Source organism: Phalangium opilio, unplaced genomic scaffold, assembly GCF_054372755.1.
Source record: "Phalangium opilio isolate 3A_F unplaced genomic scaffold, DU_Popi_V2 ptg000002l_1, whole genome shotgun sequence".
Taxonomy (NCBI): domain Eukaryota; kingdom Metazoa; phylum Arthropoda; class Arachnida; order Opiliones; family Phalangiidae; genus Phalangium; species Phalangium opilio.
Window position 1 is genome coordinate 4,985,566 of NW_028324144.1, and position 12,805 is coordinate 4,998,370.

Here is a 12,805-nt window from a genome sequence, read left to right on the forward strand (position 1 = left end):
GGGATCTCTGCTTTTGAGAACTACCCTTTTTAGAACTGCCCTTATGGGAGCTATACCCTATTGAGAAGTGCCTATTATTGAATTTGCATTTTACAACAAAACATATGACTAAAAAAATATGGGACAATCATATACGATAAAAATTATATCACTTCCGCTTCCAATCATAAAATATAAATAATTTAGGGAACTACCACTATATATACAACACAAGTGAACTTAAACCTCCTGCATCAAACAATATTTGATATGAAACTAAAAAGTGGCAAGTAAAAAAAAAAAATAAGAAAGTGGCTCCTTTCCTTTCCGAAAACTCTAATATTCAAAGAAGGTTCAATGATGCTTTCTGGAAAAGGGAAGAAGACGAAAGAAAAAAAACGAAAGAGGGAAACGGGAGATAACTCGGAAGAAAATTTCTTCCTCAACCTCTTCCACACTTCCTTCTACATAAGAAGGCAACTCTAACTCTACTTCTAAAGGCTCTAGCGCATTCTCCATCCGTAACATAATCTCGCTCGTTTTTAGGATTTCTAAAACTTTTTTCTTCTCTCCGTTCCCTATATATATTTCTCTTTGGGAAAAATAGGAAGAAACCTTCGATTTCTAGTCTAGTGGAAGCAAAAGTTTATTATATTTAACACCCTATTCAAGAGGGAAGTATGGCAGCGAATTTTATTTTGAAAGCGTGGCGCATTCTTATCATACCAATCGTGTGCTTCTCTTCACAATCGTGAACAGGCTCAAAATAGTAGCCAAGAAGTAACGTTGGGAACGCCACCATAACGTACCTATAAACCTTTGCCCTCAAAAATGCTCTACTCTGATTGGTTTGTTCATGTAGAGGTTGGGAGGAGGGCCGTTTGCTTAAATAATTTTACATGGCGTCTATAACCAAAGGCTGGGAACTGTGACCAAAGTATACTTTTTGTTTTATCTATAAACCTTTGATATAACCTTATTTTAAAACAGAGAGCTGATTGGTCAAACAAAGAAGGTAGAGAGAAAGCGAGAGATGGAGTGGTAATCACTTTTCACCCAGTCTCCAGTTCATGCAACACTTCCCATTATTTCCTTCTTTATTTGCTATGAACTATAATTTTCGAACTGAACTAGAAAAACCTCTTTCAATGCAAATTTATCAACCACAAACTAAGGTGCATCGTGTTTCTATCATTGCCCGTATAGAGGATTCATACTTCCCCATTATTAAATTATCTTCTGTAGGAAGAAAATACAGAGTAAAGTTTAAAAGTGAAAAAAAAAAAAATAAGAAAAGAAAGAAAGAAGCCTTGTAAAGAGAAGTTAGTGGGAGGAGACCTTATTTAAATTCCTTTTAAGCTACAGATTTTTGAAGTTAAGGGTTCCGCCTTTCTCGTTAAAGATCGGAAAGGATGGGAAAAAGATTCAAGGGAAAAAAACGGAACGGGTTAAAAAGAGTCAAAAGCAATACTCGTAAAGTTTAAACTTATCTCTATATTTTCCCTGATTTTCCCTGTTCCATTTTTAAAAAAGAACCAATTATCTGGAAGGGGAAAAAATGTAACGGCGAACATTTTTTATTTAAAGAATTTTCTGTCGTATTTCAAATTCTAATTGTTTTTTGCTTTTCTGTTTTTCAACCTAAATATTTTCTGCTTTAATAAAAAAAAAATCAAGCCTACAACACATTAGCACGGTTTGAAACGTTCAGTAGATTATGCATTTTTCCGCGTGAATAGCGTCGTCAGATGTCGCTTTAACCGTTAACGCAAGATTTGCCGCAGTTTTTAAAACGCATATGTTATGCAACGCCCGGCAACGCCTCAAAACTCGCTAATTTGTAGTAAGCTTTAAGGTTGTCGAGAATTATCCACATTTTTACATAGCTACATCAAGGGTAAGTTGGCTAATACAAACAAAAGTCGCTTTTAGCGGGAACGGGAAGTGTGTTCAGTGGAACTAAAAATAGTAACCGGTTTATGCAACCGATGAGTGTCGATTTCTGCCTGAAAGGTCCATACAGCGGCGAGGGTGTCATTAGGGTGCCAATAAGCACCGCTAGAGGCACCGCGTAAAGTGAACGAGGGCTCCGTCTGGCGTTGTTTCTTGGCACGAGGGAGAACATCCCAATGGCGGACTCGCCCCTGTGTGTTGGTTTCCCTGTATGAAATTTCCGAAATGGTCTATTGTCTTTATCTGCCCCTCATTTCAGACTAAATATTAAAGAAAGACCTGTGTTGGGTAAAATAACAAAATATACTCTCTCAAAATTAAATCCTTTTAAAGTTTAATTACGAAGTTGTAATAAGAAATTTTATATGAAATTCCTAAGCAGTCAGAAAAAAGGAGAACATACAATTAATTTATGAGGAGAAAATTCTCTGAAAATCCGATTTATTACTTTTTCTACTAGACAGAAATGTTGTCTAGAAGAAACTATAGTTTTTGTTATTTCCTTGGGCATTCATACCTTTGAAAATATCCGAAAACTTTTAAATTTTGCTAGAAAAGATATCAAACAAGCTGCCCCAGCAGAAAGGACACTCGTGCGGGATATGTAAGATAATAAAAATTTAAACAATAGGGGCTAAAAAAGCGAGCATTAGATAAAAAACTCTTTGCTAGACGCCATACCTCCAGTTGTGAACTTGTGAGAGTCTAATAAATATTAACAGTAGAACTCGCAGCAGACAACTCCTTCTAAAGACTTAAGCTATCCACTAGCACCATCGCGCGCCACCATCCTTAACCCACCGCACCAACGCGTGCTTCGGAGGAGGCGGAGTCTATTTATCCTTTTTTGCGGCTTCAGCTAGATTGCGTTCTGGTGGAGTCACCAAATAAGTGTTTACTTTAAAAAATCGAAATCGCAATGATGGGGATGAAAAGCCCGAACACACGGTATTCCTGTCGCCATGCATTGCCAAAGCTACGCTAGAGAGACCTTGAAAACCGGGACCAATACCTCGTGCGAGGGGGGGATTCTCCCCCGCACGAGTAAAAATATTCTTAGACTACAACCAAGAACCCATATGACATCTGAGAACGTTTGACGCAAAATATTGGGCTGTAGCTTGAAGGAGGGAGGGAAGTTTGTTACTGGAGGTGTACATTTGGGGCTGATTAAAAATCCCAGCATGCTTTTCAAGGTTAGGAATCATGGAGTGCAGCCCTCCACCTATCGGTGGAAATATTTTACTAACTTAGTCACGTGTAAATTGTATTTCTTGTTGCTATAACCAGGTGGCGTCTAAAGCTTAAAAAAGAACCCTCTCGTGTTAGCGCTATAGACCACGCTTCGAAATAAGGATTTTTTTTACAAACTGGTTCTCGAGACTAGGGAGAACTGGTTACTTGAATAATTAAACTAGTCCCATGGACCAGTGCCCTTATCCTATGTATTCAAGTTGTATTTATTAAAGTAGTTCTTGGGACCAGTTAGGCTCGGGGTTTGAATTAAAAAAGTGGTCCAACGTGTTTAAAACTTGTTTTTGACTTGTAAACTTGTTATTATGGTACACCAGTATAAGCCTCTCCAATTTTCTCCCCTACTATAGGCTACTTCCTCACGTCTTGAAACTTAAGATGGATATTCATTCATATTATTTATATTCTCAGGTCTCATATGGGTTTCTATAACCAGACATAACTTTTACTTATGACTTTCTACCCAATAAAAAATAGGTAGACAAAAATAAAAAATTCAATCTCTAGAAAGCTTCGGGTGAGAGATCATTCGTTCCGTGAAGTATTGTTATGAATTTGTTCACTTTTACCATAAATACTTAACGAAGCTTCGCCTTTTTTTCCCCCATGAAAATTGCGTTGGTCGTTAGTGTAATTAGGTCTAATGGAAAGGATCGCACATTGAACTAATGGAATGATGCAAAACTTAAGATGCCTTAATACCGAATGAGCTTATATCGCATTCGGCAGACATAGATCAAAACATCTATAAATTATCTAACCTAATTTAATAATAGGTAGCCTCGAAGGATAACATAAGTAAATTAAATCTGATAATATATTTCAACTAAATGCGAAATTAATTATGGCTAAGTTCGATTTAAAGGTGCTATGAAGTTTTTCTATGAAATGTATTTTTGAGTGGAGTGAGTATTATCAGGAATAATTTAATTTTAGAAGTAGGAATGGAGAACGGTTAGTATTTACTTCTGTCCGACTCATAGGCCAGTATAGAGCCCCTCCCTCCAACACGTAACGAAAAGTTTAAATTATCTTATTGGCTCACTTAAACTACGTTTTGATGACGGTGCTGACTGGGGACGGCGAAAAGTACGAAACCTCTTTTTACCTCTGTCGCTATGACCCGTCTCTTCTTTCATACCCCTCCGTACCGTGGAAGGGGGTCCGGGACTTTGACGCGCGCCCAGATTACTGTTCTCCAATCCCACTTCTACAATTAAATCTATCCCTGGTTATTTGTAATTATAAATGCGCAAATTAACTCGAGTTAAATTATAAAAACTACCGAATTTTTAGTAAAAACCAAAATATTTGGTGAGCACATCTACTTTCCTAGTGTATCGAAAGAATATTCGTGTTCAGAACTAGTAAATTCGGAGCATTATTCTTTCGTCTACCTCACTATGAAAGGGGATAATATTATCGATAGATCTTAGACTCTCTGAGTATGTATACAATACCGTACTTTATTTTCCTCTAAAACAAACAGAAAAACAATAAAGTATATGGCAGATCAGAGAAACTAGGCTAGCGGCTTAGTTTTGTATTTTTGATCTACACTGTGCGCATCAACGGCTTATAGCCGAAAGGTATCCTTCCATTATTAACATCGAACGACATAAGTTAGAAACTACAGCATACTAGTAAAAAGGGATGCAATTTTCGAGTTCGAGTACAAGTACCGGCACTCGCAACTCGTTTTCCTGATAATTTTCGAGTCCAAATTCAAGTACTCGGACTCGCAACCCATTTTCCTGGGAATTTTCAAGTCCAAGTTCAAGTACACGGACTCGCAACCTGTTTTCCTGATAATTTTCGAGTCCAAGTTCAAGTACTCGGACTCGCAACCCGTTTTCCTGGAAATTTCGAGTCCCAGTTCAAGTACCCGGACTCGCAAATATTTATTAAATAAACTGAATTGGAAATTTATAACTGGCTAATTCCATCAACATTTGGAAATTATTTTAATTGAATTCCGGAGTAGCTACGTTTCGCCATTCAGCGGTATCTCATTAGCTAACTCCATCATGAATAAATTAGTCGCATTAGAAGATATCGTATTTTGAAAAAACTATACTTTCAGAAAAAAAACAAGGCATTTTTTTATCCAAACATACTTAGGTAGGTTCAATCATAAGAGCATCTCTTATTTCAGCCCAAAAACTTTTAATATATTCTTTTAAATTCAAACTACAAAGGGGATTAGCTAGCTCCAGTTACATAATCTGAAAAAAAAATTAAATTTAGCAAAGAGGTATTTGCAAAATTTAAAAGGTTCTAGCTTTTCAATCCACTCTCTTTGCTTTTGGAGAAAAAATGCCGTTGGATTAGGTCTTTGATCATGGATTACAGAAGACATATAAAGTCTGGCTAGCCCGAGCCGCCACTGAGAGAGAAGGATGACTGCTTTTAGGTAAGAGTTCAATTTTTCTTAAGATGCATAAAACAGAATAAAAGTCCGCGCTCGGGAATAAATAAATGGTTGGCTCGACCGAAAGGCAGAAAAAAAAAAGAAAAACAAGATTTTACCGTCCCCAATGGCCTATTTACCTTAAAGAATCACCAAAGACTGCGAGCGTCAAGACATACCGAAAAGAACTCACGCTCGAAGATAGATAAAAAAAATATAACGGAAAGAAATGTATATAAATAAAGAAATAGAAGCCCATTGCTTAAGATGGAAATTATTATTGCCAATGTACGAGTTGTTAATTTACCAAACTAGTGATTTATTTATAAGATTTGGCATAGATTTATAAGATTTGGCATAGATTTATAAGATTTGGCATATATTTATAAGATTTGGCATATATTTATAAGATTTGGCATATATTTATAAGATTTGGCATAGATTTATAATATTTGGCATAGATTTATAAGATTTGGCATAGATTTATAAGATTTGGCATAGATTTATAAGATTTGGCATAGATTTATAAGGTTTGGCATAGATTTATAATATTTTGGCATAGATTTATAAGATTTGGCATAGATTTATAAGATTTGGCATAGATTTATAAGATTTGGCATAGATTTATAAGATTTGGCATTTATTTATAAGATTTGGCATTTATTTATCGGATTAGGCATTTATTTTTATCAGATTAGCTATTTATTTTTATCAGATTAGCTATTTATTTTTATCAGATTAGCTATTTATTTTTATCAGATTAGCAATTTATTTTTACCAGATTAGCAATTTATTTTTACCAGATTAGCTATTTATTTTTGCCAGATTAGCAATTTATTTTTGCCAGATTAGCAATTTATTTTTACCAGATTAGCAATTTATTTTTTATCAGATTAGCTATTTATTTTTACCAGATTAGCTATTTATTTTTACCAGATTAGCGATTTATTTTTACCAGATTAGCGATTTATTTTTACCAGATTAGCGATTTATTTTTACCAGATTAGCGATTTATTTACCAGATTAGAGATTTATTTAGCAAATTAGCGATTTATTAGCCAAGTTAGTGATTATTAAAATTCCGTAATTTTCATGGATATTTACTTGGTAAATTTAAAAATTAAAAAAATTCAGTGACAGTGGCAGGTTCGGGCCTTACCCTGAATGTTGGCTTTCCCTCAAATTAGTAATATGCCGCAGAGTAAACATTTCTACAGGGGCCGTAGGATTAACGTGGAGGGAAATCGCCTAAATGGTGGCTTCCAGGATATGCATGTCTTAGAAATAAGAATTTAACTAATGATAATTAGCATATAAAGATAATTAAAATTTTCAATGATATTTCCCTGATTTATTTTGCTCTCAACTATTTTCCCTGATAGGTCTTAAGGGTTTTAAGTGTTCAAATGAACCTTTACTAAAACTAGTTTACGGCAAATGAAATTTAGGTGAAATCAGGGATAGATTTAATTTTAGAAGTAGGAATGGAGAACAGAGTAATCTGGGCGCGCGCGTCAAATTCCTGGACCCCCTTCCACGGGACGGAAGGGTATGAAAGAAGAGGCGGGTCATAGCGACAGAGGTAAAAAGGAAAATTTTGAATATCTTGTACTTCAGCCAATTCATTTTGTCAACTTATCTTTAACATTATCAATTATTTGTCCACAAAGACAGAACTTTAATTTTATTTATTATGAACAAACAGTTTTTCTAAGCTAAGTGCCAAGGATTTCCAATTGCGGAAACGCAACAACAGATTTTTTACTTTGGGTAATGTGCTTCCGTTAAAAATGGAGGAATGTTGTAAAGAGAGAGAGAGGGAGAGGGGGGTAAGGAACAAGCTAAGGAACTAGAGGACTTAAAGGGCTAACGCCGAAGCAGACAGTATCCGCTGTCGTCCCATTTGACACGTCATTCATCAAACGAGCAACGAGATTGAACCGGAATTGGCAAATGGAAGAGGCGGTCGACCCGCCAAGCAAGCGCTCACATATGTAGTCTAGTTCCGAAAGGACAGGGGGAGGAGAAAGGAAAAGTTACCAGAAAGGAAAGAAAATTTAGGAGAAAGCTTCGTTCGACCGCCACCCCGAGAAACTCTACAATGAGAGTGTTCGACCGGCGGCGACTCCCTTAGACAAAAATTATCCATAAGGACTTCTTCATTCTTCATTTGCAAAGGACATCCGAATATCGAAAAAATTCGCCAGAGATATTGTATGGGACCATCTTAAACTCTAAATATGCTCCTCAACAGATGGACAGATCTGGTTTAGAACGTAAACACATCTTTAAAATTGTCTTATACTAGATAAGCTATTCGGCGTTGTCCACGTGTTTCAAGCGAGTGAAACTGGGAGTTATTCAAGTGGGTCATGTTGTGTCCGAAGAAACAAAAAGCAAGTTGGGGAACCAAAATAAACCTCTCCGAGTCAAGACGCTATTAAGAGGTTTTTCTTAAATCATTAAATAAATATAATTGATATTAATTATTTTAATCGTCATTAATTTAGTTTAATTATAGTTAAATCATTTTAAGAAACATTATTCCTAAAATAATTTTAAACATCGCTATTGTTGACGTTTGAATTCAAGCGTAAGCCTCTTTAAAGATTTTTGGAAATTTTGGGTATAAGGCGATTAATTCACAGTAAATGATAAGAAAACTCGAAATTGCATAAACCTTTGATGGAAACCCTGGGAAACTAGACGTTTCTCGTAACCCTAGCCGATCTCCACGTACTTCTTAATCCTGACGAAGGGAGTAGAAACCAAAAATTGCTTTCTGCGAACATGTTTGCTCCGATTTGCCAACTGCGAACGCGGTGACAGACACACAGAAACGTCCAGTGTAATACCTCTCCGTGACATCACCGTCACTCGGAGAGATAAAAAAACCTGATTTTACAACATTTTTAACTCGTTCTCGCTCGCCCTGGCGATACGTCCCAATTTAAAATTTTTGTCTAGAAATGTTCTGGTTCTACTCCTGTAGGTTCTCTTCGCCTCTTAGCGCCGATTCTTTTTATCTACAAATTTTAGCCCTCACCCCTTCCCCCAACTCTTTCCCAATTGACCAACGGTCCAACGGTTAAAGGAGTATGAACACAGAGAGAAAGGATCTGGGGATTTAGGAGTAATAATTCTAACCGAGCAGAGAGGGAGAGAAAGTGGGCGTTTCAAAACTTCACCAGAAAAACTAGAGAAGGGATGGACTCATCCACTCGTTTTCAATCCAATATTCCAAATGGGGAGAATATAAAAGCAATTTGTTTGAATTTTTCTCATTTTTAACAATGATAAATTGGTGGTTTTGAGATATAACGATAGGCATTCAAAGCTTACATCGTATTTACAATGCTTCAGACGTAAGTTGTTAATTTACCGTCCGTAACTTACCGGTAATTTACCAAATACCGACATAAATTACCGATTTATATCGTACCAGAATTTGACAATGGTAAAATACTAATTGTAATTTAACAATTAAACAGTTTACAATTTTTTTTTAATTTAACCGGTAATTTATGGCCAACGTACCCGGTAATTTATGGCCAACGTACCCGGTAATTTATGGCCAACGTACCCGGTAATTTATGGCCAACGTACCCGGTAATTTATGGCCAACGTACCCGGTAATTTATGGCCAACGTACCCGGTAATTTATGGCCAACGTACCCGGTAATTTATGGCCAACGTACCCGGTAATTTATGGCCAACGTACCCGGTAATTTATGGCCAACGTACCCGGTAATTTATGGCTAACGTACCCGGTAATTTATGGCCAACGTACCCGGTAATTTATGGCCAACGTACCCGGTAATTTATCACTAACGTACCCGGTAATTTATGGCTAACGTACCCGGTAATTTATGGCTAACGTACCCGGTAATTTATCACTAACGTACCCGGTAATTTATGGCTAACGTACCCAGTAATTTATGGCTAACGTACCCGGTAATTTATGGCTAACGTACCCAGTAATTTATGGCTAACGTACCCGGTAATTTATGGCTAACGTACCCGGTAATTTATGGCTAACGTACCCGGTAATTTATGGCTAACGTACCCGGTAATTTATGGCTAACGTACCCGGTAATTTATCGCTAACGTACCCTGTAATTTATCGCTAACGTACCCTGTAATTTATCGCTAACGTACCCTGTAATTTATCGCTAACATACCCGGTAATCCATTGGTAATTTTCACATCTCCACAACATGATTCAGTTTTTGGATTTTTAATTATAGTTTTACTAATCGAGTTGCTATCATTCCAAACAAAACATGAAAACGGTGACCCGGACTGCATAATATCATAGATCATTTCGACTCGATATCGCCCAAAGAACACGTTCCCTTAACTTGTGACAGACCTATCAGTAACACCCTGTATAGTAACACAAATAAATGTCCCTCAATAATTTCACAAAATTGCAAGAAACATTACGTGGCGCATTACGATTTCATCGGCGCCTGCGCGTCATTGGCAAACATCTAAGGGAGTAATAGCTTCACCGGCGTCTATTACGTTATAGACGTTATTCAACTTGTAAAAGCGATAAAATTCCAAGGCAGTAAACTTACCAGTGACGACTAGTTTCCCTCCCGAAGTGCTACCTTCGGTGTGTCCGGATAGGGTGTTCTTAACGTGGCATTTGAAGAGGATTTTGCCATCTTCCGCTTGCACGTTTCTGACCAGTAGTTCCCCCGTTGATGGTAAAACGCTGAATTTACTGTTGGCGTCTAGAAATAAACGACCCAAAAGATAAGAGGAACGATGAAAAAAAGACATTTCTATGCCATATCACCAAGAGTAAATCAAACAGGAGTGTACGATTCGATTTCTAAAACTACCCACACATGCGATCAGCAATTGCTGATGGCGACTAAAAAAGCTATGCATGCACATCTGCACTTCTTATTGGAAAAGTTAACTTATAACTGGAGTCGAAGATTAAATGCACCAAATAACAGAAAGTGAGCATAAATAGCGGCGCATAACATTTTCAACCGATTTTCATAGCGATCATCTGCTATTTTTTTACATAGATTTCTTCTACTAGGAAAGATGCCAGAGACCCATACTAATATCTGATTGAAGGTAATTGGAAGGGTTTAAAATTTGGTTAACCGCCCACTCCTCCTTCCTAGTGTTTCAGCCTGAAACACTAGGAAGGAGGAGTGGGCGGTTAACCAAATTGACATATATAAGACAACCGTCGACCCTAGGTCAACTCATTCACACGACGCAAAGAGAACTTGTTAACATTCGGGTCCGACGCGGGATTCTCGGCCCAGGTCGCTAGGTACGTCAATATCACTGGTTTCTAAGTTAAAATACATTTGGTGTGACGTCGGGGTGAAGGTTTCTAAACCTCCCCTTTAATTCAACCAGAAAGGATAAGAAAATGGCCTGTTAAAGATTCCAAGCCGAAGGAATTTATGTATTCCTGGTGAAACTTATAGCTCAATATTGTTGTCATTCATTTCCTCATGAAACACAGACGGTATCCCATCGACATAACCAATCCTGTTCCAGACGGTGCCATAAATTTACACCGATTAATCTCACACTGTAGCCATTATTTTATAAACCCTAGAGGGGATAGGAATACTCCTTGTTTTGCCGGTTCAAAAAACACGGTAATTCAAGACAGGGTTTGAAAAAACCCCGGGATTTATTTAAAAAAACCAAGCCCATCGGGTTCTTTTTCGGATTCCAACCCTGATTCACCAGCAAGGAAAGATATTACTATGCTATGCGAAGGTCATTCTAAATTTAATTTCAGAGATCACTGTTCAAACCAAGGCACGTCGGGGGATAATAAAAGTGGTATATCAAGGTTACCAAAAAAATTCTAAGCCTGGGGAAGTAACATTTATTTATAACCTGCTCATAATGCAAAAAAAGAACTTCATTGTGGGTACCTTTTAGAATTACAAAATCCATGCCGCAGGGCAAGGTAGAAAACAAAGGTGTATTCGAAGTAACATACCTAAGGAAGAATGGGGGAACACAACGATGCCGTCATCACCCATCCATGACGTAACTATGACGTAGTCTTTGACGTAACTAGGAACGTGACATCTCATGACGGCGCTGTTACCACGAATGACGTATTCATCGTAAACTCGAATCTCGTAATTTTGATAAATGACTGTAAGTACAACAAATAAAAATATTTGATTAGTCAAATGTACAAGCAATTATCTAAGAACTATAGTAAAAACGTTATAAACACCCTGTGTAGACTAGTAGAACAGCGCGTTGTGTCTTAAACATAAAAATGTTAATAATTAAGCCTTTTTGAGAGGAAGATGACACTTTAATATATTAAGATTTATCTTTTCGAGGATGATATTTTTACGTAATTTTGTTTTCTTGTTTGTCAAGTTTATTAATGAGTTTTTTATTATAATTATATTCTTTCGGTTCCATGGGCACTGCTAAGGAGTTATTCAAACTTCACATTGTTTATAGTGAATTATATACTTTGAGTCTACCATGCACTGTTTCAAATAATTACTGTTCGCTGTAGGAGTTGGCAATTCGAGTTAAATTAAAATGGATTATTGAATTATGTTAGCAGAAGATGTACCCGTAAATTATGATTGCAATATTACGGTATGAAATATATCGGAAATTTAAGACTGTATTTGGTAAATTACCGGTTACCGACTCGCATCTCTAGGGCCCCACAACTTCAACTGGTAAAAGCACGTCACTTGGGTGGCTTGGTTCATGTACAATAATTCTCTCATTGCGGCGTTCAGGTTGAGGACCGTACTCATAAATAGGTGGATATGGTCAGTCCCACTGAACTCAGTATTAAAGACCCCCTAACCTGCAGGTCTCTTCCCACGGGTTACACGATCTCAAGTCTCAAAGCACGCACTTGACACATGTGCAATCATCCACTCATTGTACATGTGTTTGGGTCTAGAACCAGTCTATGAGACCAGTTATTATGATCAGTCCCTAATTACCCAACTTAGAACTGCACCAAAGATCTAATTCCCTTCAAGCTAAAAGCGAGTTCCGGAAGCATTAGAAGACTTAAAAGGGGGACCATGAATTACTAACCCACTCTGTATAACAGCTTAAGCAAAAATTAATGACTTAAACTAAAAGATAAGAAAATAACAATTAAATGCGGTCAACGGACTCCATATAATAACGGTTCCTATTTCCTATTTTCTTTTTCTAATT

The 12,805-nt window shown here is 37.0% G+C and overlaps 1 protein-coding gene across 8 annotated transcripts in view; it reads right to left on the reverse strand.

Annotated features, from left to right (window-relative positions):
* Positions 1 to 12,805, reverse strand: part of LOC149718426 (cell adhesion molecule Dscam1-like) — a 218,662-nt gene that overhangs the window by 115,417 nt on the left and 90,440 nt on the right. For all 8 annotated transcript variants that reach the window (XR_016370326.1, XR_016370332.1, XR_016370337.1 and 5 more), the window contains exons 3-4: positions 11,592 to 11,753; positions 10,180 to 10,338 (exon numbers count right to left, since the gene is read on the reverse strand). Coding sequence is in view for 4 of the 8 variants with exons in the window: in XM_089844990.1 (XP_089701116.1) it covers positions 10,180 to 10,338; positions 11,592 to 11,753 (321 nt within the window). In the remaining 4 variants the exon portion in view is untranslated. The remainder of the gene's footprint in view (positions 1 to 10,179; positions 10,339 to 11,591; positions 11,754 to 12,805) is intronic.